General features: G+C 29.1%; 1 protein-coding gene and 1 long non-coding RNA gene across 4 annotated transcripts in view; one reads left to right on the forward strand and one right to left on the reverse strand.

Moving 5' to 3' along the window:
* LOC142326424 (uncharacterized) overlaps nucleotides 1-26,090 on the reverse strand; it is a 77,729-nt gene that overhangs the window by 23,450 nt on the left and 28,189 nt on the right. For all 3 annotated transcript variants that reach the window (XM_075368917.1, XM_075368916.1, XM_075368918.1), the window contains exons 6-13: nucleotides 25,710-25,835; nucleotides 20,341-20,474; nucleotides 17,100-17,277; nucleotides 14,792-14,934; nucleotides 13,275-13,410; nucleotides 5,249-5,510; nucleotides 4,227-4,372; nucleotides 1,751-2,428 (exon numbers count right to left, since the gene is read on the reverse strand). In XM_075368917.1, the coding sequence (XP_075225032.1) occupies nucleotides 1,751-2,428; nucleotides 4,227-4,372; nucleotides 5,249-5,510; nucleotides 13,275-13,410; nucleotides 14,792-14,934; nucleotides 17,100-17,277; nucleotides 20,341-20,474; nucleotides 25,710-25,835 (1,803 nt within the window). The remainder of the gene's footprint in view (nucleotides 1-1,750; nucleotides 2,429-4,226; nucleotides 4,373-5,248; nucleotides 5,511-13,274; nucleotides 13,411-14,791; nucleotides 14,935-17,099; nucleotides 17,278-20,340; nucleotides 20,475-25,709; nucleotides 25,836-26,090) is intronic.
* LOC142326426 (uncharacterized) overlaps nucleotides 1-26,090 on the forward strand; it is a 48,895-nt gene that overhangs the window by 8,118 nt on the left and 14,687 nt on the right. The window contains exon 2 of the long non-coding RNA XR_012756781.1: nucleotides 5,750-5,903. This is a non-coding gene — a long non-coding RNA (uncharacterized LOC142326426). The remainder of the gene's footprint in view (nucleotides 1-5,749; nucleotides 5,904-26,090) is intronic.

Below are 26,090 nucleotides of genomic sequence, written 5' to 3' on the forward strand. Positions count from 1 at the left end.
CTTGAGCGCTGTAACTCTCGACTTCCAAATCAGCTGATTTGGGAAGATGCGTTAACCACTAGACCAACCCGGTGGGTTACTTCCTTGGACACTGCCTCTTTCCTTAAAATGATTAAACCACTGAGTATTGTTTTGGAAATTTGTATTGGAGTATTGTTTTATTCACAGGTGTGGCACTGCCATATGATAACCGATCTTGTTTCAGTAAACTAAATCACACACTGAACTTTCTGCGTGTTGTCATGACCGATTTGAGACTGCTGACCAGATATGCAGTGAAGGTCACAACATAATGGTGTCAACCATCACAAATATTTGTAATGAAAATCTTAATAATATAACAAACATAAATATGAAAACTGGATGCTTTTAATCGATTCCATTTTTACATTACAATACTTTGGAACCAAGAGTTAAAAACATAGCACCTAGTTTCAAACTAAGTAAAATTCAAACAAACTGTTGCATTAAAGTGGATCTATTTCTAAGGACGCAGTAGAGATTCTTATGTTACTGACATGTATACTAATCAAGACAGAGGTTTTTTTAAAGATAAGGCAGACACCATAGAATTATTAAATGGTTGTGGAAATGGTTGTGATTAAGAGTAAAAACAGAGGAGGAGAATCAAGTGTTCGATCAACCTTTATTATGAAATTTCAAAAGGGGAAGAATTCTATTAAAAAATGTTTATGCAGTAGGCTTATTTAGCGTTCTCGCCATTATTATCCATGCCTTTGGTATTCTCATAAATTCAAAAATAAAACAACTACTGCATTAGAGTAGCACAGAAATTTTACATTTTTTTGAGAATCCTCCAGGTGTGCTAGATAAATTGATCATTATTTGTATACATGTAAAAGAAAACTGTTAACATACAACAAAAACTTATCATATGCCATCTGTAGGGAAATAAATAAAAACCTTGCTGTATTTTTGTATGAAAATAAATAAGAAAGATTAACAAAGTAAGTTAAAAAACTTATGTATTATTTCACATGAATAATTTGTTTCACTAACAAAGGGTTACTTCTACATCAAATAGCCTTCAGGAATAATTTCTAAATTTATTGTGGGTCACCTAATAACAAATTAAATAGTATATAAATAACAATAATAAGAATTTACAGCTGCAAACAGTAATAAATTAATCAATATAAAAATACAGTATATTAAATATGCTAAAGAATCGCAGCCGAATGACACAAATTAATTATACAAGATAAGTAATAAAGTGTTTTATTTATTGTTCATAAATTCATGAAGAAAGTTATTTTTTTTATTTTGTCAAAATTAAATTATAAATATAAAATTGTACAAAAAATTAATTATAGGAAATTATGCAGGAAATGATTTTTTCTTTTTGTTACTTCATAAAAGTACAGATTAATGAAATACATAAAATTGATAAAAAAAAGTTAAACAAAATCTGCTATTCTCTGTAACCACAATTTTTTAACAGTGTAATGTGTTGAATTACAATGCAATGTAGTAACTATGCGCACGGCTGGAAAATAATATTGACCTGTGACTCTTATTTCACATGACCCAAAGTCAAGTGCTTATAAATATGTTGCATAACAAGTAGCATTTAAATATACAAAAAACTAAATTTTTTGTAGTTAAGATCTCCTCAAAGACAAACTTTTTTTGTGGTTGTGTTCTGGATTAAAAACTAAGGGGAGAAAATATAATTACTAATAAAATAAAGGTAGTCTAAAAACTTAATACTATAATAAAGAAGTACTACCTTTAATGAAGGAAGATTTATATTTGACAGATCTTTCAAAGAAGTCAAATAATTGCGACTTAAGTTCAAGCGAGTAAGGCATATAAAGTTGTTCGCATTTGTACAGATAGTTCTGATTAAATTATCAGACAGATTGAGTTGTACTAAATTACACATGTATTTAAAAGCTGGAATTTTGTCAAGCCCATTTCGAGATAAATCTACATACATAACAGATTCAAAATTCTTTTTCTCATTTAATTCATTATGAAAATAAGGCTGTCCGCCGGCCGAGATGCATTCTAAACGTCCAGTACTGCCAAAACCGAGGTGTGGTTCAGATCCGAGAGTTTTATTTGATGCCATACACATGTAACTCATCCAATCCAACGTTAATGGATTCTCATGATTACTACAGCAAAGACCGCATTGCATTTTATCATAACTCATTTTACATACCGGTCTCAGAAAAGTGTTGTCCTCTTTTTTAATGTTCTGGCCATTGTAGACAACCAAGTCGGGAAGATATTTATTTATGAAAAAATCAATGTGCACATTATTATGTACATCACCTATTGGATTATACTGTAAATTCAGATCGTGAAGTGCTGGAGCATTTGTTTTTAGTTGTAACAATAAAACAACCAATCGACTAATATGGTTCCAACTTAGATCTAACATGGCAAGACGTTTTAAAACCTGAAAAAGAAAAAATAATGAAAATGTAACAGTTTTTAAATTGGAAAGCCAATTTTTAGTTCACAGTTAAATTTTACATGGCCAGCAGTTGAACTTCGCCTTCAGAAAAGTGAATAAAAAATAAACTAAATTAAAAATTTTGTGGTCCTTGAGAGTTGACTGAAAATTTCATATATATATATATATATATATATATATATATATATATATATATATATATAAAGATAAACTGAACCCAATTTTAAATAAAATTAAATTTCATTTTAAAAGTGTCTGAAAGTTGTCGCTAAAATCAGAGATGTATTTTGTCACTATTTAATGCTGATGTTATTACATTATAGTTTTTCAAACTGAAAAATTTATTGTATTATTAGAAGTCAAAAGTGAACATTATTTTTTAACTGAATCCATCTGCTTATTATAATGGTCATATACTTCTAGTGTAAAAAATCGTTGACATAATTAAAAACTTGTGGATTTCAACTGTGGATTGGTTTTTCTTTATGATCATAAATGAAATAAATATAATTAAATTCTGTTGGTAAAAATTAAGCAGTTTTCTTCTTTTCATTTACCTCACCTCCAAAAATGATTTCTTCTAATATCTGTAATACATTCCCTAAAATAATCCAAGACACAGTTGTGCAGATTCATACCAGACACAATAAATTACTTCAATGAGTCAGGCCCATTGTAATAATAAATAGTCATAATTTGTGAAAAAATTTAACCACACTGAAACTAAACCCATAAAATCCCATACACTAGATTTTCATGTACATCTAAAATAAATTGATTGAAATCATGTACAGTGATTGTTTTAAAAGAAAAAAGGAAATCTGGTATGAAGAAGACCAGATGATAAAACAATCACTTCCAAAGTAATCTCTGATGTGCTATTACTAAATAAATCAGTTAAAAAATAAATAAATAAATCAGTAAAAATCAGTTATTTGATCAAAACAAGATCAAATTGCATCTTCCTTTGATTAACCAGAATCTTCTCTTTTGTTCTTTTTTTTTTAAATTACCATATTAATAAACAATATTTTTTTCTCACTTATTTTTTCCTTTTTTTTAATCAGTATTTTTGTAATGCTTAGTCAGATGAGCGTGTTCAATACTCGCTTGACGTGTTGAATTATGAATACATATAATGTGCTGAACTCTGTCACCTTCTGATGTCATAGTTCACAGAAACTGCTTACAGGATCCCATACACAGGTCAGAAATAAATGGAGTCCATTTTTCAAAAAAATATTTACTCTACATTTAATAAATAAATGTATACCAAAACACTAATTTTTAATAATTAAATCTATAACACCACAAGAGAATAAAGAGAGTTTATTAGAGACTTTATGTGACTATTTTTTATCATTAGATTTTTTTATCAAGATGTTTGTTGTTGAAATTCAAAAAGGATGTGCGATTTAAATAGTGTTGTTCACTACTTAGAATGTTGGATTATTTTTAAATTGTGCGAGTTTTTCAAGTTACTGGAATGCGTCTTATTTTTATCCTTTAACATTTACATAAGATTTTTATGTCATTTTTGGTAAATATGTACCGATGGCTTGTCACAATATGGTGGATTTATGAAAGTATATTCAATGAAAAGAGAGACAAGCTTTTATGTTTTAATTTTGTGAATTAATATGTTTTGCTAGTTGTCAAAAGTACCTTGTTTGTCCTACGCAGAACTTAATACAATCAGGGCAGTTGAGTAACTCTCTGAGAAAATATTACATTAACGAGTTTATTTACCTGTAATTAAGAAAATTAGTTTTATATTCACCCTATTAAGAGAAAGGCTTCCGATATTGTTGAAAGAGGCATTAATAGTTTGAATATTAGGAAATATTAATTGTACTTCTTCTAAAGAAGTGAAGTTGTTGTAAGACATATCCAAGTTATAAATATTTGGCATCTTTGTTACTTTACCTGGAAAAATATCAAATAAAAATTAATCTTAATAAGTAATAACATTATTGATTTTCCAAAGTTAAACAGATGCCGTTAATTACAAAACTTTCAATATAATGTTATGTTAAAAGTTTTATTTTAATTACACTTAAAAAAATTTGTTCATGATTATACGAATGGCTAGTTAACAAAAAATGGAAGAGGTAGAGTACAGCTAGGTAGTATATATCTTGTTAGCAGTGATTAATTTGTTCTCCTGGATATTACTGTGCAAATCTATACCAAAATCTCATTTGAGAATGTAAAACAGCCTAAACTTGGCTATATGTATTTTGTCATTTTGTTTTTTGTCACAGAAGTGAAGGATATAGACCAACAAATCTCTCCTAAAGAAAAAATATACAAATGATTTCCAAATCTCCACTCACACACTATCACAAAAGATTATTAAAGATTCAGTTTTGTGGTGTAAAACTTTTTCTCGTAATACATCAATCCACCTGGGCACTGAAATTGTGGTTTAGCAGAAAGATAAACGATACTGCCTATGATTTGTATAGTAGCTAGAGATGGCATCTGTGAATTTAAAGACAAACTTTGAGCTAAACATTTTTTTTTTTATATAAGTCTCAAAGCAAATTTCAGGAAAATAAAGAAGATTCTTTTCTTTTTAATACTGAGGTCAGACTAAGGAACTAGATTTCTACTCATATAAAAGTATTTTAGTATGATAATTAACAATTATTAGTACACACTTAAAAGCATTTAACTTAAATTTATATATATATATATATATATATATATATATATATATATATATATATATATATATATATATATAAATTGTACATAAAACTTAAAAACATTGTATGTATACTCTTTATGTACACATACCAAGACCGAATGATGATATATCTGCACAAGATACATTTATGTCAGTGAGGGATTTCCAATTTGGTGTTTGTAAAGTAGCCTCTAATGTAAACTTGTTTTTAGATTCATCAACACTGTTACTACCATTTATATTGTTGTCATTTGAGCCAATTCTACTTTTTTTATTTGCTTTATTTTTTGCTCTGATAAAAGGATTTTCTCTTGGCTCTTCACCCTGAACATCATCGTCATCATCTGTAAAATTATTACTTTTTCGGTTATCCTATAAAGAAAGATAAGCAGCTGTTAATTAATAGGCCAGTTTAAAATTACTAAATCGCAATTAATGTAATTAACAGACAATTATAAGGCAAAAATGCTAATTACAATATAACACTAATTATATGGAGAGTGTCCCAGATGAAACTATGCACTGATATTTACAAACATTTAATTTATTATATTCAAATAACAATGTTAGAAACAAGAATAATATTTACTACAATGAATTTTTATTTACAGGAGATGCTCTATATAACCACCATTTGCACCCAGGCATTTCTGATCATGTCTCAACATGTTGGAAAATACACACTTAAGCAGAAAAGAAGTAACTTCATTTATAAATTCAGTTAGAATGATTTTTCATTTCATCCAAGATAAGAGGATTGTTCTTGTAAGTAGATCCTTTCATTTCTCCCCATAAATAAAGATCTGTAGGTGTAATATCTGAGGATCTCAGTGGCTAAATGTGCTTTGAAATGAGCCTTTCCCTGAAAACTTCACATGCAACAAGTTTAGTCAACGTTGATGGTGTGCACCATTGCTCCATCTTGTTAGAAGTATGCTCCACCAATTTCTTCCTCATTTAGTAAGCCAATAAAAAGATCAATGATTTCACTGCAATAACATTCTGAATTTACTGTATTCTGGGAAAACTGAATGATTATCCATTTTAATGGTGAAGCACACCAATCACTAATATAATGATCATAAGGATTACTCACAGACCATATCTGGCTGTTGACATGACCTGACAGAAGCTGTGTTTCATCTGAAAAAAAAGTTACTTAAAGAATGTCTTTGCCTTTTTCATTTATAAAATCCAAAAACCCCTGGCAATATTCAGTAAATTTAGGACAATCAGTATCATGTAACACAATTGCACTGCAGGTATTTTGAAGGGGTGAATTTTTAAATGTTTACTCAGTGCTTTGAAGGTACTGCTCCTTAAGATTTCTGCTTGTGCCAATTTTCTGATCGGAAATATCATCTGAATTTCCTCTGTCAGGATAGATGGTCTCCAGACTTGGGTGTGTCTTTGGTAGATCTCAGTTTCTCAGAACTTATTGATCAGGTTTCACACAGCATTATGATGTGGAACATTGATGTCCAAAAACCTTTGATGAAACATTTCCTTCACATATTCTGTGTACTCACCACCACAATGAAAACAAAGCATTTTCAACCAAACAAAACACAAGCTACAAGCTTCAATTGTTAAAAGCATTATCTCACACGCTGGAAACAAATGAATAAACAAAAAATTTAATGGTTAAGGAAAAAATAGTATTACAACAATGAAACATGAAAATCACTGTCTCACTTCTAACAGTATTAAAAACAAGTTAAATTGTGGTTTATTGATTGAGACCAAGAGGATTTGTTTTTGTTTGGGACATTCAGTACAACACTAATTATACAATAATGTGATTATTTTCCACGTTCAAAGTTTTATAGTGTGGAAACAATGAACACTTTCATTACTAACAATTAATAAAACGTGATAAAAAGTCAGAGAATTCATTTCTCTACCTAATTGCCTTCAACTTTTGTACTGTGAAATATGATTCTTAACTCCAAGTAACATGACCCCTGACTGAGCCAAGTTTCTCGTGAGCTTTATTCAGGAATATATTTCTCTTCAACTAGGAAGTTCATCAATGACTACTGTATTTATGAGTCTAAGAAGAAGTGAAAAATCAATGATTTTGCTTTTTATGGTGCTAAAGAGGCAGCAATGATTGAAATTCATCATGAGGTAGAGGTTGTTTATAGTCCAAACCCAAAAACTTACAATTGCATGAAAGTGGTACCATTAATCTAATTGGTCTTTATTAAGATGGATGTATTAGAAGGAAAAGTGTGCATCCTTCCATATCAGCAGTACTTGTTCCTTCATTTGAAAATAATTTTAATGGTAATCAGCAAGTTATACTTGAAGACTCAAAAAAAGTCAAATCTTTCATAAAACACAACCTGAAAATGCTGTTTACAAATTTTTTTACCAAAACGTGTAAACTTAACAGGTCCTTCTACAACACCTTACGAAGATAGCAAAATGAACCGAATAGGTAATGCCTCATTTATCTTCTTTGATGGATGTGATACGACTTCACTCAATGAATATGTAAGAATAAAACATTGACATTTAATCATTTTTTAAATACATCTTATACAAACCACGTTTAAGTTAGTCTAACAAAACATTTACCACATACTTCAACATGATCCCACTACCATCTCTACCAGCAGGGTTTTCATTCATGGATTTCTTGTCTGGAAAGATTTATCAGTAGAGGAGGGAACTGTGTTGAAAAGTATTATAAAATTACTCTTTTTTAGGATATATAAAAAAAAGAACTTCAATAATTATTCGAGAATAAATTTAAAAACATGCAGAAGTTGGGAACAATAATTTCCAGTTTACCTAATAGTTAATTTTTTTTTTAAACAATAAATAAAGAATATTTCATGGATTCTACCTGATCACAAACCATTGGCATTAATAATATCATACATATACAACACATCCAATAGCCATATTAACATGAAAGAGAGGACATTCTTTACCTATAAAATTAATCATGGATTAATTATCATGGATTCATCTACCCCACTAACAAGCTGCTGCTAACTAATTAAATTTAGTAAACATGCTTCACTGTCCTCCATAGATATTGCAATACTACAAGAGCATTCTACTAATTGATTTATCAATATATTTATACTACAAGCATATGCATCATTTCAGAGTTCTTAATAATTTTTTTTTTATGATTTTTTTTTTATGATTTTTTTTTTAATGAAAAATGCCAGACTGTTGTGAAGGAATCAGACTTGGAAATGAGAGTTTGTATAGTTTTCTCATCAGCCAGCTAGTAGAATATCCTTTATTTAAATATTTTTTTCAGCTGTCACCTGTATTCTAAATAACATTGATAAACATAATTTTTGTTTCCTAACATGCAATACATGATTTTAATCTGTTTTTTGAAGCTGCAAATGAATACAAATTCAGAATCTTTCTAACACCCACCATTTTTGAAAAATTTTAATTAAAGGATTTGTTTCATTTTTCAATGTGTAGTTAGCATTTTAGTTTACAATACTAGACAAAGAATTAAATCATTTCATAGTCATTAAATCATTTCATTTTAAGAGGATGGCTGAAAGGTACACGGAAGGCATTGCCATTTGATGTACCTATGGTTTGGCATGAACCAAAGGATCATGTAACAGATTGTTACTTTTGTTTAACAAGTGTGTCTGGAATTTCTAAAAAATTAAAAATATTGTAAAATATCCTTCATTGCAATCTGCAATCAGGACTGTACTTCACAGTGAAATTATTCCAGTTCCTGGGCCACCTGTCAATCTATGTTTTGAAAGCAGTGATGAAGAATCAGGCAGTACTGAAGAAGACAACAATGATTTTCATTTTGAATTATCTTCCAATTAGCCACATCTTATCACAAGGAGAATTAAATGATTCAGTTAGGGATTTAAATTTATCAAAAAATCAAGCCGAACTGTTAGGATCAAGACTGCAAGGTTGGAATTTACTTCAAAAAAATATCAAGATTTTGGCTTTCAAAGCCGACAAACAAAAAATTCTCATCACTTTATTGATGAAAATAATTTGGTTTATTGCACAAATATTAATGAGCTTATGTTGCACTTAGGACAAATTCATTAACCTGAGGACTGACACCTTTTCATAGATTCGTCAAAGTATAGTTTATAAGTGGTTCTGCTAGACAATGGTAACAAATATCCTTCGATACCAATCGCTTAGAGACATACAAAGGGACATTGAAAGAGACATACAAAGTAATCAGAGACTTTCTTGAAAAAATAAATTTTAAAAAACATAGCTGGAACATATGAGGTGATTTGAAACTTTTTGTTAGGCATGCATTTAGGCTATACTAAGTACCAAGTGTTTCTTTGCGAATGTGATGGCCAAGCTGAGGAGAAACATTATGTTACCAAAGAGTGGAAGAAACAAGACAACTTAACTCCAAACGGGAAAAATATTATTCATGAGCCCTTAGTTGAACCCAAAAAAAATATTTTTACCCCCTCTCCAAACCAAGCTAGGGCTAATGAAAAATTTTATAAAAGAAAAAGAAATTTTGTACATCAGGCAGAAATTTCCAAATGTAAGTGAAGGAAAAATTAAATAAGGAATATTTGTTGGTCCTCAAATAGGAGAGTTGGTCAAAGATGATATATTTAACTCATTGCTAAATAATGTTTCTACATTATTATATAGTTGCACTTTCTAGTACAGCTTAGGCTTCATTTAAAGACATCAGCAGACAAAAATCCGACAATTACCACGATATTGTTATCAACTTCTACTTCATACAGAGGTATGGGATGTAATATGTCTTTGAAAATACATTTACTCCTCTCACATCTGGATTTTTTTCTAGAGAATCTCGGCGACGTAAGGAACACGGTGAATGTTTCCACAAAGTCATTTCGGTGACGGAAAGCCGCTATAAAGGGAAATGGAATACTAACATGCTAGCCGATTACTGTTGGGCATTAATTCGGAATGTGCCTGAGGCTATTTATAAAAGAAAAGCATCAGCGAAATCATTCTAACACAGCTATAGCCAAGCAAAATTATAAATTTGGACAGATTTTAACTATAGTTCCTCTTAATTTTTTTTTAAGCTTAATTTATTACATTTCTGTAATGTACGCAAAAAAGCAATTCAAGAAATGGTATCACATTTAGAGAAACATTAAATTTTTTTTGTCTATCAGTGTAATTATTCATTGTCTCCTACCCTATATGCTAAATGTGTCAACAAATGTAAAAAAAGGAAATAATAAACAATTCAGACAACTTTTTCTATTTTTTTGGATCTATATTCAGCAACTGATCCATTAAGTTAGGCTTAGCCTTCCCTTCATCGTCACTCTCACACACACACACACACACACACACACACACACACTCACTATACACAGACAGGGGTGCACATATTCCGCAACGTTTGTTGTTTATCATTTATGTTTTAACACATTCACCGTCAAAAAAAGCTGGAATGCTCAATACATTCTTGTTAGGTAGGACTGCTACAGCAGTCACAAACACAAACTTGCATAACATACCATCAGACTGGCATGTTAAAAAGGGTCATGACTGTTCGACAATATTTATTTAAATTTAAAAATCACAAATCTGTTAGTTCTTTTGTAACTGCATTATCATGTGCAGTATTCTTGTCTGATCCACTAGAAACAGTTCATACTTTGATATGTTAGCAGCATTGCTTCAAAAAGAATTTCTTTTAAACAGCTGTTTATAACCTTATACTGCATTTTGAGATGAATTTGTTATAACTTTTGTTCATTTTGTACTCATATTTTTATTTAGAGACTGTGTTGTAGTGTTTAGTGAATTATTGATATGTTACGTGAATAGTAATTCAAAATTGATTCAAAATATTTGGAAGAACTAGTAGTTAATGTATTGAATGAATCTCTCAATACTGACTATGAAAGTGATAAAGAGAATGGAATCGAGGTTAGGTCCAAAGATAATAATTTTGATTATAATTCTTGTGTGATACATGCAAGAAGAGAAATAAATTCAAATAATCTAGATGATCAATTGACTGGTGAGTTAGGAACTGGAATTGAAGAAGCTGAAATGAATATCATAGAAGATATAACTTTAATGAACAATTCTTGTGCGAGTAAAGTTTGGATCAAATAATAGTAGCAATAATAATAATGAAAGTAATAACAATAAAAATAATGTTAGTAATAATGACTATGACACAATGTTTCAAATAGTTCAGAAAAATATAAACATTGATGATGATGATTATGTTGTTTATAAATCTGAATATTAAAGTTGTGATCTGAGGAGAGTGCTGCTGATACATCAGCTGCATGAGCTGATGATGATGAAGCCGAGGAGAGTGCTTACTAATGATGATGATGATGTTAATAATAATGAAGAAGAAGAGAGGAGGATTTGTGGGTAAATGAAGCAGTTTCAATTACAGAATTCAATTTTGACTCAACAACATGTGGTTTAAAAATAAATATAGACAAAAATGCAACTCCTTATGATATTTTTTGCAAACTTTGGAATGAAGATATAATGCAACTGATTTTGCATTCTACTAACAATTATTGAGATAAATTATTGAATTCAAACAATCCATGAAACAAAATCCCCAGGCTTGGTAAAAGCAAACAAGTGTCATTAGAATAGCTAAATAAATTTTTAGGGCTCTGCTTATTGGGTGCTCAATTGAAATTTCTGGTATTACATTATCATTTCTCTACAGATCCTCTGTATTACCATCCTATTTTTCATTATTGAATAAACTTTTACGTAATTTAAAAAATTCTTTTCAATCAGGTAAACCACTTTCTCGGGATGAAAGTATGTTTTGTTTAGAGAGCGATTAATATTTAGACAGTATTTGAAGAATAAAATGTCAAAATATGGCATAAAATTTTATGAAATATCCAATCCATCGGGATATGATTCAAATATTGAAATACATCAGGGAAAAAGAATAATAAAAGAAACTGGCAGTATGGTTAATGGTATTGTTCTTTGGATTTTGGAACCGTATTTTAACAAAGGACATCACATTTAAATGGATAATTTTTCTAATAGTGTTGGTCTATCAGTGCAATTATTGCAGAAAAAAACAGCATTAAGGTCGTCAAATAGAAAACATAATCCACCAGAAGTTTCGAATCAAGTCAAAAAAAGGCGAGCAGGTCAGTATAGTTAAACGTTCTGGTAAGGTGGATTTTAATAATTGTTAATGTTAAGATAGTAATATTTCACTTATTTGATGTAACATTATATAGTTCTTTTTGCTTATATGAAGAAAGGTTTAAAGAAAAGTTTAAATCAATTGAAAAAACTGAAATGCCTTTCCTCTGATTCCAAAATTAAATTATAAAAGGAATGATTATGATGCCTACACAAATAAAGGATGGCAAAAACTAGTTATGGAAAAACAGCTAATTACTGATTACAAAAAGACTACTGTAACTGCTGCTGGTGAAGATGTTCACTTTCTGCACCAGAAGGATGGAAGTATCAACCTGTTATCTTAAATGTCGCCAATGTTATGGAGAATTGAAGAAAAAGAAGGTAACTCAATACCATTGTAAAACCTGCCTGATAACATTATGTTTTGAGAAGTGGCATGTGGCCCTTACCTTAAAAATTTAAAAAAACATTCTTTTTTACCAGCTGGTGTATTTTTTCTTTACTTGTACCAAAAAAAAAAAGAATGAACTCTGAAGGACCCGAAAATTATCTTTATTTATTTCTGTTTCTTATTTATTTTGATATTTAGCTGTAAATTTTATACTATGAACTGCTACTGCAATCATGACCCAGTTAACACATAAATCTGTTCAGTAGGATGCGACTCCTATTTTCATAAGGAAAAATGCATATTCCTATTGATTTTATAATATAAGAATGACAAAAAATTTGGCAGTTTTAAGTGCTCTACTTCAAAAGATATGAAACAGCTTCTGGCAGAACCCACTCTTGATGGGACTGCTATAACAGTTCTCTTAGCTAACTTTTTTGCTAATGTCAGCTCAGTAATTTTGTTACTGATGTAGGAATAACATCAGTCATTTTATTCCTTAATGAAGGAATAACTGAATTATTTTAATGGTTTAATGATTTCAATGCATAAAAACAATTAAGAAATTAGTTTTTTCAATAATAATTAAGAATAATATGAAACATTACCTTTACATAGCAGAATTCAACAATAAATAATGGTATAAGTTCATAGGCAGTTCCTAAAAATTTACCACATATTTTAGAAGACTTTTCCATCTTAGAATGGTTATGACCTGCTCCATGACAAGCTTTTTGTGATAACCTTTAAGAATAAAATAGAATAAAAAAGCAATGAATGAATAATTAATTAACAAAAAAACAGATTATGAAATTATCTGTTAATCATATTTTAATCATTTTATATTGTAAATTTAAAAGTTTTCAAATGGTCCTACTGAATTGTATACATTACATAATGTAAAATAATAATTTTATTATTTTTTTTTTTTTGTTAATTTGAAGTATTTGCCAAGATTGTAAACAGTGTTTTGAAGAATTATTTCAATTCTATTGCACATAGTTGAAACCAGTTCAAACTGGATAATACCATTATACACCTAACAATCATTTTTACCCCCTTGCTTGCACATCATAGAGGTTTAATTATGAATTGTTACACATGTTTCATGTCAGAGAAGAGTATTCCTCTGTTATGAAAAATCATATCAGAGAATTCTCTGTCATTCTGAGAATTCAACTCATTTTCTTCTTCTAGATTTAATAGAAATACATATGATCTAACACTTCACACAGGATATTTCACTTCAACCCATATATACTTTGACCTAAGAGTTTAGAATTCTTTTCTGTCAAATGTATAAGTTGTACTCAGGAAACAGGTATTTCATTAGATTATAAAAAGTGTTGAAATCAGTAGTGTGCACTCAAATACTGTTTTGAAATAACTCATTACCATGTCAGCATTGCACATCTTTTGTTCTAGTATTATAAGCAAAAGATAGTAATTATTTACAAGTTTTAGGGCAAGAATTCAGAACATTCTGTCCATGTTTTCATGTTCATTAAACTGTCAACTGATTTTTTTCACCATTCCATCACTCATGGAGGTCTCTTCATGTGCTTCAAATAGTCAGTGAGATTAGAGATGATTTCACATTTCCTCATTAAAAAAAATTAGTAAAATACAATATCTCAACTGACATGCTTCTTGTTTAAAACGTCTTGTTTAAATGTGTTAACATTTTTAACACATAAATGAGCCATAAATGTTATTTCCTGTTCTCAAATGGCAACTGAGACATGTAAATCAGGAAGAATGTTAGTACAAGTGAAAAGTGATAACCTCAGTGATACCCTCAAACAGTACTTACTCTATCTTTGCTGATTAAAAGCTATTGACATTTTAGGACTTTTCAAACCACATTGTATGTGGTTTGTTCCTGTACTTAGTATAATCTGTGTAAAAAAAAAAATTATGCAAGAAGAAAGCAATATTCTTCTCATTTGTATCTGAACATAGGTTTGCATCATTAATGAACAGCTACAATAGAGTTAATTTTTCAAAACTCATCCTCAAATGTACAACAGAAAGATACAAAACCCTCTTGCATAAAAATAGATAAGACTATACTCTGTATAAAAATTAAAAGGAATCCAAACAAGATGAATCAACAATTACTTACGTTAAAATACTGGTTATATCTCTTTTACGAATAATGATAGCAACTCTTGGATTAGAAAGTGATTTTGATTTATCTATATCTAATACACTATTATCAGCACTTACAATGCAATCAGTTAAAGTTAACATTTTGATACTCTCATCCTGTAAATAGACAGAAAAATCAATTACTGTGAAGTAAATATTCTTTTTTTTATTATTTAGCTTAATTAAACACTGAAACTAAGTATTTGTTAGAATTGTAATTCTGTTTGAAAGTTTGCCCATAATAAATCAGTCCATGTTGTAGACGAAAACATATCTCCTACTTTATGGTTTTCCAGTTCTTTATAACCCTAATATAACTCTAAAAAAATTAATCTACATTTAAAAGAAGTTATGTAACAATGTATGTTATAACTAGAGAGCCATAAAACGATCCTTACACTTATTTTATATATTTAAGGAGCATTCCAAAAAAAAAGCATACATATTCAACAAATCAACTTTTTCATGAAACATGAAAAACTCTTTGTCAAGTAAACCATACAGAAAAAATCATCTTAAATGCAAATTTCAGATCTAATGCTCTTGTTAATGAATTTTGTATTATAAATTAAAATGAATTATTAATCTTGCATTAAAAATATGGGCATGTTCAGTTTCAACTAGCTGATTTTGGTAAATAACAAAAATTTATTACAATAAGTAAAATTATATTACTTTTGATAAATAATTTATTTTTAAAATAAATTAAAAATAATTTCAATATTTAAAATAAAGTGATTTTTAAAAAAATATGTAAATCAGAAGAAAAATATTTAATTTAAATTCAAATTTTATTTTAAAAAGAAACAAAATACAAATTTTATTCTGTCTTTGTTCTTTATTATTCATTTAATGCCCAACATAAATGATAACAAGCCAATTTCCATTACAGTTAACTGAATAGTATGTAAATATAAGTTTGAATTTCACCTTGTCTTCCTCCAAGCATTCACAAAGTTATCATTAAAATCGATTTACTGTGCTGTCAAAATACTGGGCTATAATTCCTGTATTGAAAGCTAAAACAAACAACTTTCTACAGCTCATTCACATTTTAAAAGACTTAATTCTGTAAAACAAACACTTCTAAAATAATTGTATAATTTTTTTTGTTTTAACTTTTATAATATTTTTGTTTTAAATTTCTAATATTAATATAGTTTTTGTAAATAGTGAATATTTTATAATTTTTAATCTAGTTTTACTGCTCCAAAATCCTTATAGATGCTATGTATTTATAAATTCTTGGTTTTATCTCAGATTCTTTTTAATCATCCCAAAGAGTCTGTCTGCTGGCAGAATACTATGGTCTTTTATAAGAATGTGCATTATTATCTACATCTTTTACATCACGTTGTTTTATAGATGTATTAACTAGTTAGTAAATAACTACACTATTTTGTTTCTGTTGCACTTCACATAGCCTAAAAAAAAAAAATTACTTCCAATTATGAAAGGCATCTCCCTTACATAATATGCTTCCTAAATAGAGAATTCTGTCTGTAGCATATTAAAACAAAGTTACAGTTGTTTCTGAATCTTATTCTTTACAAAGCAACTGATTTTTTTTTTATTTCTGTTTAGCAGTACAAGATTAACTTTTTGTTTATTATTTAGAAAATTTATTTGCCAAGTTAGGCTTGTTTGCTTACTGCAAACATATGATGCAGAACTTTTAAATCATTTTTTTTTATTAAAAAATATTGCTTTAACTATTTTTTTTTATTAAACAGGGACTAGTTGGATTTTACTTGGTTCGAATTTTATATAACGTATTGGCTGATCACACTTTATATATAATAAGTCATATCTACTTAATATTTTATACATTTTGAAATGTTGATTTTGCTTGAACACTCCTCATTCATTAAATGATCTTTAGAAAAATCATCATAGTTCACGAACCCAAATCTGTACCAGACTTCTGCTGATTTAACATCTCATGCTATCATGCAACCCCAATTCCTCAAAGAAAATCAAAAATGCAGTCCAGTCTTTTAATTTATTGATAACAACTGCTTCCTTCTACTGCTGTAAACTATAATTTCTTAAATAACTGTGCAGAATTAAAATTGATGAGTGTTTCTATATGCAAGTTTGTTACAAAACACATAAATTGAAAGAAAAGTTTTGTTATATTGCCAATTGTAATGTTTACTGTTTTAATTAATTTGTTTCTCATAAAATGAATGTAAAATAGAACCACGTGACATCCTATTCAACATAATCAGTTTGTCAAGGATTAAAACTGAATAAAATATGAACAAATCTAATCATCTTACCAGAGTTTCAGATAAATAATCATGAAGAAATGAAAATGACCAGTCACTCAAGTCTGTTATTCCCACAGGGCTAGCAAGAATATAAAAACTGGATAAGTCAAAACCATAGTAAACAGGAGATTCAGAATTGTAAATATGTGTCACATTCACTAATTCAACTGACTGTATATAGAGATTTCTAAAAAAAAAAACAGAAATTAAATAATTAAAATATTTCAAGAATATTTCTATATACAAAGATGTGGAATTATTATGTAACATGTACAAAAAAATTTCTCTTTACAGAATGAATACAACACACTAGCTTAGAATATTCTTGTAGACAAAATCAACAGTCTTTTTTTTATTTCATGTAGATATAATTTTAACAATCTTCACATTTGTTGAATACATTGAACATCGTGTGTAATATTTTTAAATTATTACATTTAAATTACTTACTTTTAAATCTTTATAGAAAAAAAGAGTTCTAGCATTTTAAAAGCAAGTAATAAAGCAGTACAATAAATTAGACCTTTCAAAAATTAAAATACTTTTAATCTACTTTAAAAGAATACTTATTGTGGTTTGTTTATACTCCAATAATTAACAATAAATGTACGAAAATTCCACCAGTGACTTCGATGTGCTTTTCGACTCTTTTCCTTTCATTTTATGGCACTAACCTGATGATATCTTTGCGCTCCTTGATGAGGACCGCAGCAATAAAAATGTGAGCGATCGATCAGTTCATCACGTGTATCTTCTTTTTCCTTGTGTATTTTGCATTTCATCCAAACCCATAAACAGTAATCTAAGGGAGTAAGGTCTGGTGATCTAGGTAGCCAGCCGATTTACCACCCTTCTACATCCAATCCATTTACCATAATTAACGTTTATTAATTTACATCTAACATTTATTATTAACACGTAACCACAATTTTGTGACAATGAGAAGTATTCAAATTTCCAACCTAATTGTTCAGAGGTCTAAATTTATTGTTTTTAGTGTAATTACAAATTCATAACATTTTTCTGTTAAATATTGTTCTATTTTGTTTTAAATAATAAAAGTTAATTACATTAACTTTCTCCAAAGTTTTGATAACAAAATTTATGCATTTATTAGTCATTGAACAAAGTTATTGTACTTTAAATGTAAAAAAACCTATTTCTCATCATCAAATTTTTCTGTTTTACATTGAATATTATGAAAACTACGAGAGAAGAAATATCTAACGCCTTAAAAATTTCAGTATTACCTTGTTACACCAGGGAACTGAAATCTGGGCAAAATTTTTCACTAGCCATAACTTGATAACAAAATGTTTTCAGACATTTGTTAGAATGAACTTTTTTCCTAGATTCAAAAACTCTAGAATCAGCTTTCCCAAATTATTTTCCTTTCATCCTGAATCACTCTGTATATTATTCAAATATATATTTATTTGGTGACCAAATGTAATTGTGCACATCTGGATCTCAATCCAGAGAAGAAAGGTGTGTTATTTCAGAAAATTGATACAAGAAAAAATCTCAAGGAGCATTATGTACAGAGTGCTGACTAGTTATTTAAAACAACACCCATACAAAATAACTGCAATTACACAATACTGATTTTCGTAAATATGTTGAATACTGTCAATGGTATTTGGATTTTATAAATGAAAAAGGAAACCATTCTTGATGTAAGATTTTTTCACATGAGAGTTTCATTTATCAGTCCATGTCAACAGCCAGAACATTAAAATTAAAAACTACTGGATGCAGCTTCACTAAATTCTGTTATAGTATTATTAGTACCTAATAATACAGCAATCAATGCTGCTTAAAAAATAATATGTTTATATTAAATTATACACACACTGCTGTGTATAAGAATACTATGCTTATATCATATTATATTTTCCTTATGTATGAATATTTATATAAGTTACTTTTAAGTTAATACTTGAAGGAAGTTCAGAAATCAGATGATACAACATAAAAAAAAAAACAATTTTTCGCTTAAGCTTTTAAATTTGATTTTAACTTCAAAAGTCAAAATTTAGATAAAAGTGAAAAAGTATTGTTTTTAGTTTTGAGTTGGTTGAACTTGTTTAAAAAGTTTTTTTTTAATATGGCTAAGCCTACAAAAGTTTGTTTGTGGATAAAGCTATTTTCTAAAAATATAAAGAACTTGTATACATCAAATTTCTTTGAAATACAATATATGTTCAAAAAAATTCAACTGTAAAAATTCAATAAAAACTAATTATCTGAAAGTAATTTGTTCATGAAAATTTAATTTTTAATTTAATATAGAAAAGACTTACAAGACTAGAAAAGACTTACAAGACTACAAAAGCAACTATTGAAATTGATTAATTGAAAAAATAAAATGTTTGAGCGCATAAAAAAAATTATTTAATCAAAATTGAGAACCTACTGTTTTTTTTGAAGTCGGTTAAAAAAGGCAATCTTTGTTTCATGTCCTAGCAATACAAACAAACAAACAAACGTTTATTTGAACAAATAGCAATACTATTTATACAGCAAAATATAAGATTCATCCTGTATCTGTAAATGTAATTTAGATAAATCAAATTTTTTTCTTATATACAATCAAAGTTCATTGAGATTGTTCACTTGTGAAAATATTAGATCTATTCTAAAGTAATAAGAGATATGGCTGCCGTTCAACAAATAAATACTCAATAGTTGTTCATTAAAATTTATGCGATCTATTTCTTATAACTGTTGAGTGAAAAGTTTTATTACATTTGGATATATTCTTCCTCAAAAGTTATATTTAGAAAAACTATATTTCAATATACTGTGGAGACTACAAAAAGTTCTCAATTTATTTAGCCTTGATCTCATTTGTGTACAAGAGTGATATAATTATAGGAGGACAAATAAGTCAAATAAGTACAAAAATAAGTCAAAAATAAGTACAAAAGACAGTGAAGAAAGGATAAGATACTGTAGTTACCGTATCATGTATATATAAGTTCATAATCGCATACTAATGAATAAGATTGAATATTACAAAATAATACAAACATAATTGAACTTCTAGCAAACTTCTAAAGATTCAGAGATAACATATCTTACTTAAGATTATTTTCAGCCCTACTGTAAGTATGTTTTTCAAACTGATCACACAATATGATGGATGACAAATGTATTATTAATATTTATTTTTATTTTCTTAGTTTTATGAATATACTGAAAAATTTAATTTTAAGTAAAACTAACATTAATTCATTAATCCACTCACTTTTTCATAAAGCAACAAGTGTATTCATTTAACAGATTCTGACAGATGGCACCAAGCACTGTACTCCTACTATAATTTTTAAAAATATATTTTCCAACGTTTTTAATTTCAAAATTCATTTTATCCAATTCAGACTAAAAAATAAAAAAGTAGGCTTGTTAAAATGTTCAGTTAAAAGTAGTATATTTTACTAATTAATATACTTTTAAGTCTGCATAAGACCTTTAGATACAGTGAACAACCTAAAACTTAAGATACCAATTTGGGAGGAATGGCTGAATTGTGATGCACACTGGGATATAACAGGGGAACAATACGTCTCAGAAAAGTGCTGTCATCTTGTAGTTTCATTCCCCTATAACTAACATTTCAAAACTCACCGACTCATACGCTCTTATTTTCTGTCAGTCACCATCATTATGGAGTCGAGCGAGCAATAAAATATTTTACTTAAGAAATATAACGAGAATATTGTTGATGAACCTCACAACAGTTGAAGAGTTTCTGTGAATGATGAGAATCACAGGAGGTGGATGGATCGATTCAAAATAAGTATGCATCTCCAGCCGGATAGATATATTGAAAGAACAACTAAACACATTTATTACACATATGGGCTACCCTAAAATCTCTGAGGCTCTAGTGAAGTTGAAATTCTGAACCTATCCACATCCTTACTACTCACCGGACTTTAAAATCGCACCCTATGAGTTTAAATTCACTCTGCAATTAAAGAAAGATATAACCAGTAACTGAAGGATGCAGTGAGGTCATACATCAAGGAAAGACCACCACCAGCACTCCTCATTGACAGGATGAGAAAAGTGGTTCACCGTTATGTAGAAAAATAAATGTAACTTTTTGACCAAATAAAATGTACTTTTATCACATATTTATTTTGCAAGTTATGAGTGACTGTGCATTACATTTCAGCCATCTCTCATAAACACGCTTCTGGTAAGTTTATTTCTAGAATATTTCTGATATGTTTTCTACTTTGTATGGTAGAAAGAAAATTTTGCTCTGTTTGGAAATTTAATAACAAAGTAAGAAATTTTGACAAAAAATTATAAATGTTTCAGATAACTTAATAGTTACTAGGAATGTTTGGCAGGTCGCTTTGTAATGGTTTGGTAAAAAAAAGATTTCCCAATAAAGCTCTATTTTAAAAGACCTTATCTGGCTAATCCGGCTCGTGGAAATCTCAAAATCTAACTTCTATTGACGTTGGCAAAAGAGAAAGAGAAAGTAAAACACTTTTTGCATATACTCAAAGATTACGGTTGAATTCTTGAAATACAGAAAACTGAGATACCGTACTAATAACCTACATCCAGAAATGTTGATAGCAATTGTGAAAAAACAAATGATTTTAACTGTAATTAGGTCTAAAATAAACTTTATCTCGCTTTATATGTAGTTGAAGTAAATTTTTGGATCTTAAAAAGAAATTAAGCCGACCCACTTAAAAATTGAAGGCTCCATTTACACCTGATAGGTCTTTCAAGCAGTGATGACACTTATGTGACCCTTCAAAAAAAAAAGACCATAACTCGTGGAATGTCTCAGGAAATAGCATCCAAGAAACAGAAGAGTGTAAAAGCAAGGTAAAATATGATTGGCCAAAACCATGTTCAGTAGCCCGTTTGCTGTAGGTCACCAAAGTTAAAAATACTAGATACAGTTCTCGACAACAGCATGTTAGCTTTTTTCGTGCTGTTAATAATTGCAACAGTAAATACCGCTGAAAGAAAATTCAAAAACCTTTTTTATTGTGGAAAAGGATGTGAAGAAGAATAAACAGGTCAAATAAATTTAAACGTCCTCTATTCAATAATCCAGAGCATAATACAAAATCTATTACTTATTCAGATTGTGTTCTTTTTTTTATTATTGGCCCATAATAAATAATATTACAATAAAATAAAATAAAAACTAAACCGAAAAAAGTTATAGAAAAAATAAAACAAATCAGTATTTAATGGTTTCAGTGGTGAATTTATAAAAAAAAATGTATAAAAGGAATAGTAAAAAATACAACGAAAATTATACCACAATAAAACAAAAAAATAACACAAAGATTAATAATAGTTTATACTTAAAATACAATTACACGAATGAAATTAATTAATATGATAAAAATAAATATGAAAAGGCATGTAAACCAATTAATCGCATAAAACATTTAAAAAATAATAATAAAAATCAGTACTTGAATAAAATATTACCCGCCCGTAGGCTACTAAAAATAATGCGTCCTCTCTTCATAAGAAAATACACGGGATGGCTAGCGGTAGCGGGATGACCGGCAAAGTTATACAAAAGTGTCAGAAGTAGAAAAAGTCAATTTATTGCACTTACACTCAACAAAAACTTAAAATTCATACAAAATTAAAAAAAACCCTATCAAAAAAAAAACTACATTAACAAAAACAAACTTTGTAGTAAAAAAAAAAAATAGCATATATATTTTCCTAGCTTTATTTTTGCCAACTGATTGATTTATTTATTTATTTTTGATTTATTTTTATCAAGTCACTCTCTATGGATAAAATACTCAAATCATTTAATTTGCTCTGTCCCAGAGAAGACCGTAAATAATTTTTTATTCTTTTCTATGGTGAAAAAGATCTTTCGCCAGTGCAATTTGCAGTGGCAATACTTAAAAAAATGTGCAGTGCTGTGGCCGCATTAGGAAATGTAGACTCAATTTTCGAGCCGATTATTCTAATTTTCTTTATTTTCCAATAAATATAAATGTTTAAAATGAAGGCATTCTTCAATAAAATTATTTTCTAAATCGTCCATATACGTTTCTGACAACTTTGTAGCATTCTTTCCAATTGTGTCTTCATTTAGTTTTTAAATTGACCAGAAACCCAAATTTTTAGTAAATGTCATCATAAGCACACTTTCTGTTTTGTACTTCTGCTAAAAGTACATGACATGCACAGATATTTTTTTTTTTTTTTTTTTTAATTTAACCTCCGGATCCACCGTTAGGCATTCTTCAGAGGATGAAGATGAATGATTTGTAGCGTGTGTGAAAATGCCGTGCCTGACCGGGATTCGAACCCGGGACCTCCGGATGAAAGGCCGAGACGCTACCACTCGCGCCACGGAGGCCGGCAAGAGTCCACCCTACTGTCTTTCAAACTTCACGTAGAAGAAGAGGAATAAGTAATGGAATAGAAGAAAAAATTTAAGTAACAACCCACAGAAAAATATTTTAATTTTTTTTAGAATGCGGTGAAAATGTTAAATGTGATAGTTTCAAACATGTAATGAAAATTTAAAATCTCTAGTCAGTAACAGAGTTGGCGTTGTTATAAATTTTGTTTTTACAAATGTTTTTAAAATTACCAAAAAAATTTAGTTTTTGTTTACATTAAATGAGTATATCTCACAACATTCTGTTCAGAATTAAATTCTCTATAAGTTTTTGTTTAAAAGTTTTTTTCATTTATACCCATTTTAAGAAAGTTATTGTACCTCAATATAAATTTTACCCCAATTTATTGGTTTTCACACGATTTCTCTAAAACTACTGTAGATACAGTTTAGGGACCTATTTTATTCGATTATTCAGGTCAAAACCCACAATAATCACTGATTCTGTCCATTAATGAACTCCTAAAAATTACAGAGATAACTGTAATGCGAGCGAAATCTTTCACTATCCGTAACTCGCAAACGAAACATTTTAGGGCACATGTTTATATGAACTTTTTTCATTATTTTCGTTAAGTAGAATAGGTTATGAAAGTCTCGGGAGAACTTCGTGATACACTCTGTATATACATACAAAAACACATTTAATTCAAATACACTGCTAGACATTGTTGTATGTGCTGTATTTGAATTAAGTCTTCTACTTTCATATGACATATTGTCACGTGTTTCGCGGTTCGATCAGGATATTGAGAGGTTGACAATTTAGAATGTTTTTATAATTACAGTTCATGAATTTAAAATGTTCATAATTATAACCAGACAAATTAATAGTAATAACAATGTTGATAAATGCAATAGTGACAATAAGTGTCAATAACAAAACAATTAATGAACACAAATATTATATAGTAATTACAACCACAATAATAATCGGAATAATAGTAGTGAACGATAATATTACATGTCAATAACAACAAAGTACATGACATAATACTTAAACAAAATAGTATGACATAAAAGCAGAGCAGAATACATCAACGTAATCAACAAAGATTTAACGATCAAAAAATTACACATCAAATAATGATTAGATAGTAAACAGTAAATAAGTAAATACAGATTACACACCAGAGTTTTAAATAAATAATGTTCGTAATTTATTCCAGGTAGATAAATATAAAACTTGACCCATTAACAAAAGAAACCGCTAGTCTTAGCCCTTTTTAACCAGTCGTCTTATATTAACAAACAAACTTATAAAGTTCACTTGCTAATACCTTTGCTGTCTACGCTAACGGTTTATTAATGAAATTTATCGCATTATTTCTTTCACTTTATACACTTATAATTTTACTGTAACTCACTGTATTTCTATAAAATATAACTACAGTTCGTATCCAGTTCGAGTAAGATGACTCGTATCGAACTGGATTCAGGACTCTCCTCGCTGGACCGAAGTCTCGCAGTCTCACACCTGTGACTCTCCTCGCCGGACCGTCTTCGTAACGTGTCGCTGGACTGGTTTGCAGAACTCCGCCGAACCCACACAACTCCGCTCAGCTCGCAGCCTCTCCTCGCTGAACTCCTCACAGACTGGTTCTAAAAGAACTCTTTTTTAACTGTCTTAATGGGCTGTTTATACTGCTACTCTCTTTGCCTGTCGGACCGGACCCAAGTCGAAGCATGAGAACAGTTAACCGAGGCTTTTGTTCCCACGAATTCTAAACATGGTCTCTTCTCACCGTACAACAGGTGTTCATTGTATGTTAGCGGGCAGTATAATAAAAGACTTGTAAAACGGACTTATTCTTTACAAAAAGGGTTCTCCTTTTTGTCCCTTTCTAGATTCCTGCAACTATTATACTTTATATTACTTTCATAATAATTGGTAGGAATCCGTTACTCAGGCCCGCTATACCGGACTTAAGGGTGTGTCTACTTAATTCGAAATACAGCTACTGCCACCAAATAGTAATATCAGCTAAATTTTGTTGCAAAATTCAACGACCTTGATATTTAATATCGATGAAGTTCATTGAATATCTTGAAACTAAGTTAGTAAGTAACTTACTGATTACATATATTACATATATATTACTGATTCTGTTGAATCATTTTATGATTAATATTATATTAATATTTTTTCTTAATTTTATCTTAAAATATTTGTATAGCATATTTATAATAAAAATTACCTGTAATCTAACGTCAGCATGGTTAATAGAAACTGCTGTTTTTCCCACTATTCTAATTGCTTTATACTTAAAATAGCTCTTTTTAAAGAGAACATCACTAAAACTCTTTTTTTTCTCATCACTTTTCTAAAAAAAGAAATTTGTTACAAATTGTAATAATGATATACCTAAAGATTACTTAAAGATTTTTCTTTTTTTAATTTTTTTATATTTACATAGTTATGTATATACACACATATGCATAATATATGTATATATACATATGCATTCATATCTGATTCCTGTTCCTGACCATTGGATTTGGGTATTAATAAAGCCCAGCTATTTCTTCCTGTCACTTCAGAATCACTTCTCCTTCTCCTTCTCCTCCTACTCGTTCAT

This window comes from Lycorma delicatula, chromosome 6 (genome assembly GCF_047948215.1).
Source record: "Lycorma delicatula isolate Av1 chromosome 6, ASM4794821v1, whole genome shotgun sequence".
Taxonomy (NCBI): Eukaryota; Metazoa; Arthropoda; class Insecta; order Hemiptera; family Fulgoridae; genus Lycorma; species Lycorma delicatula.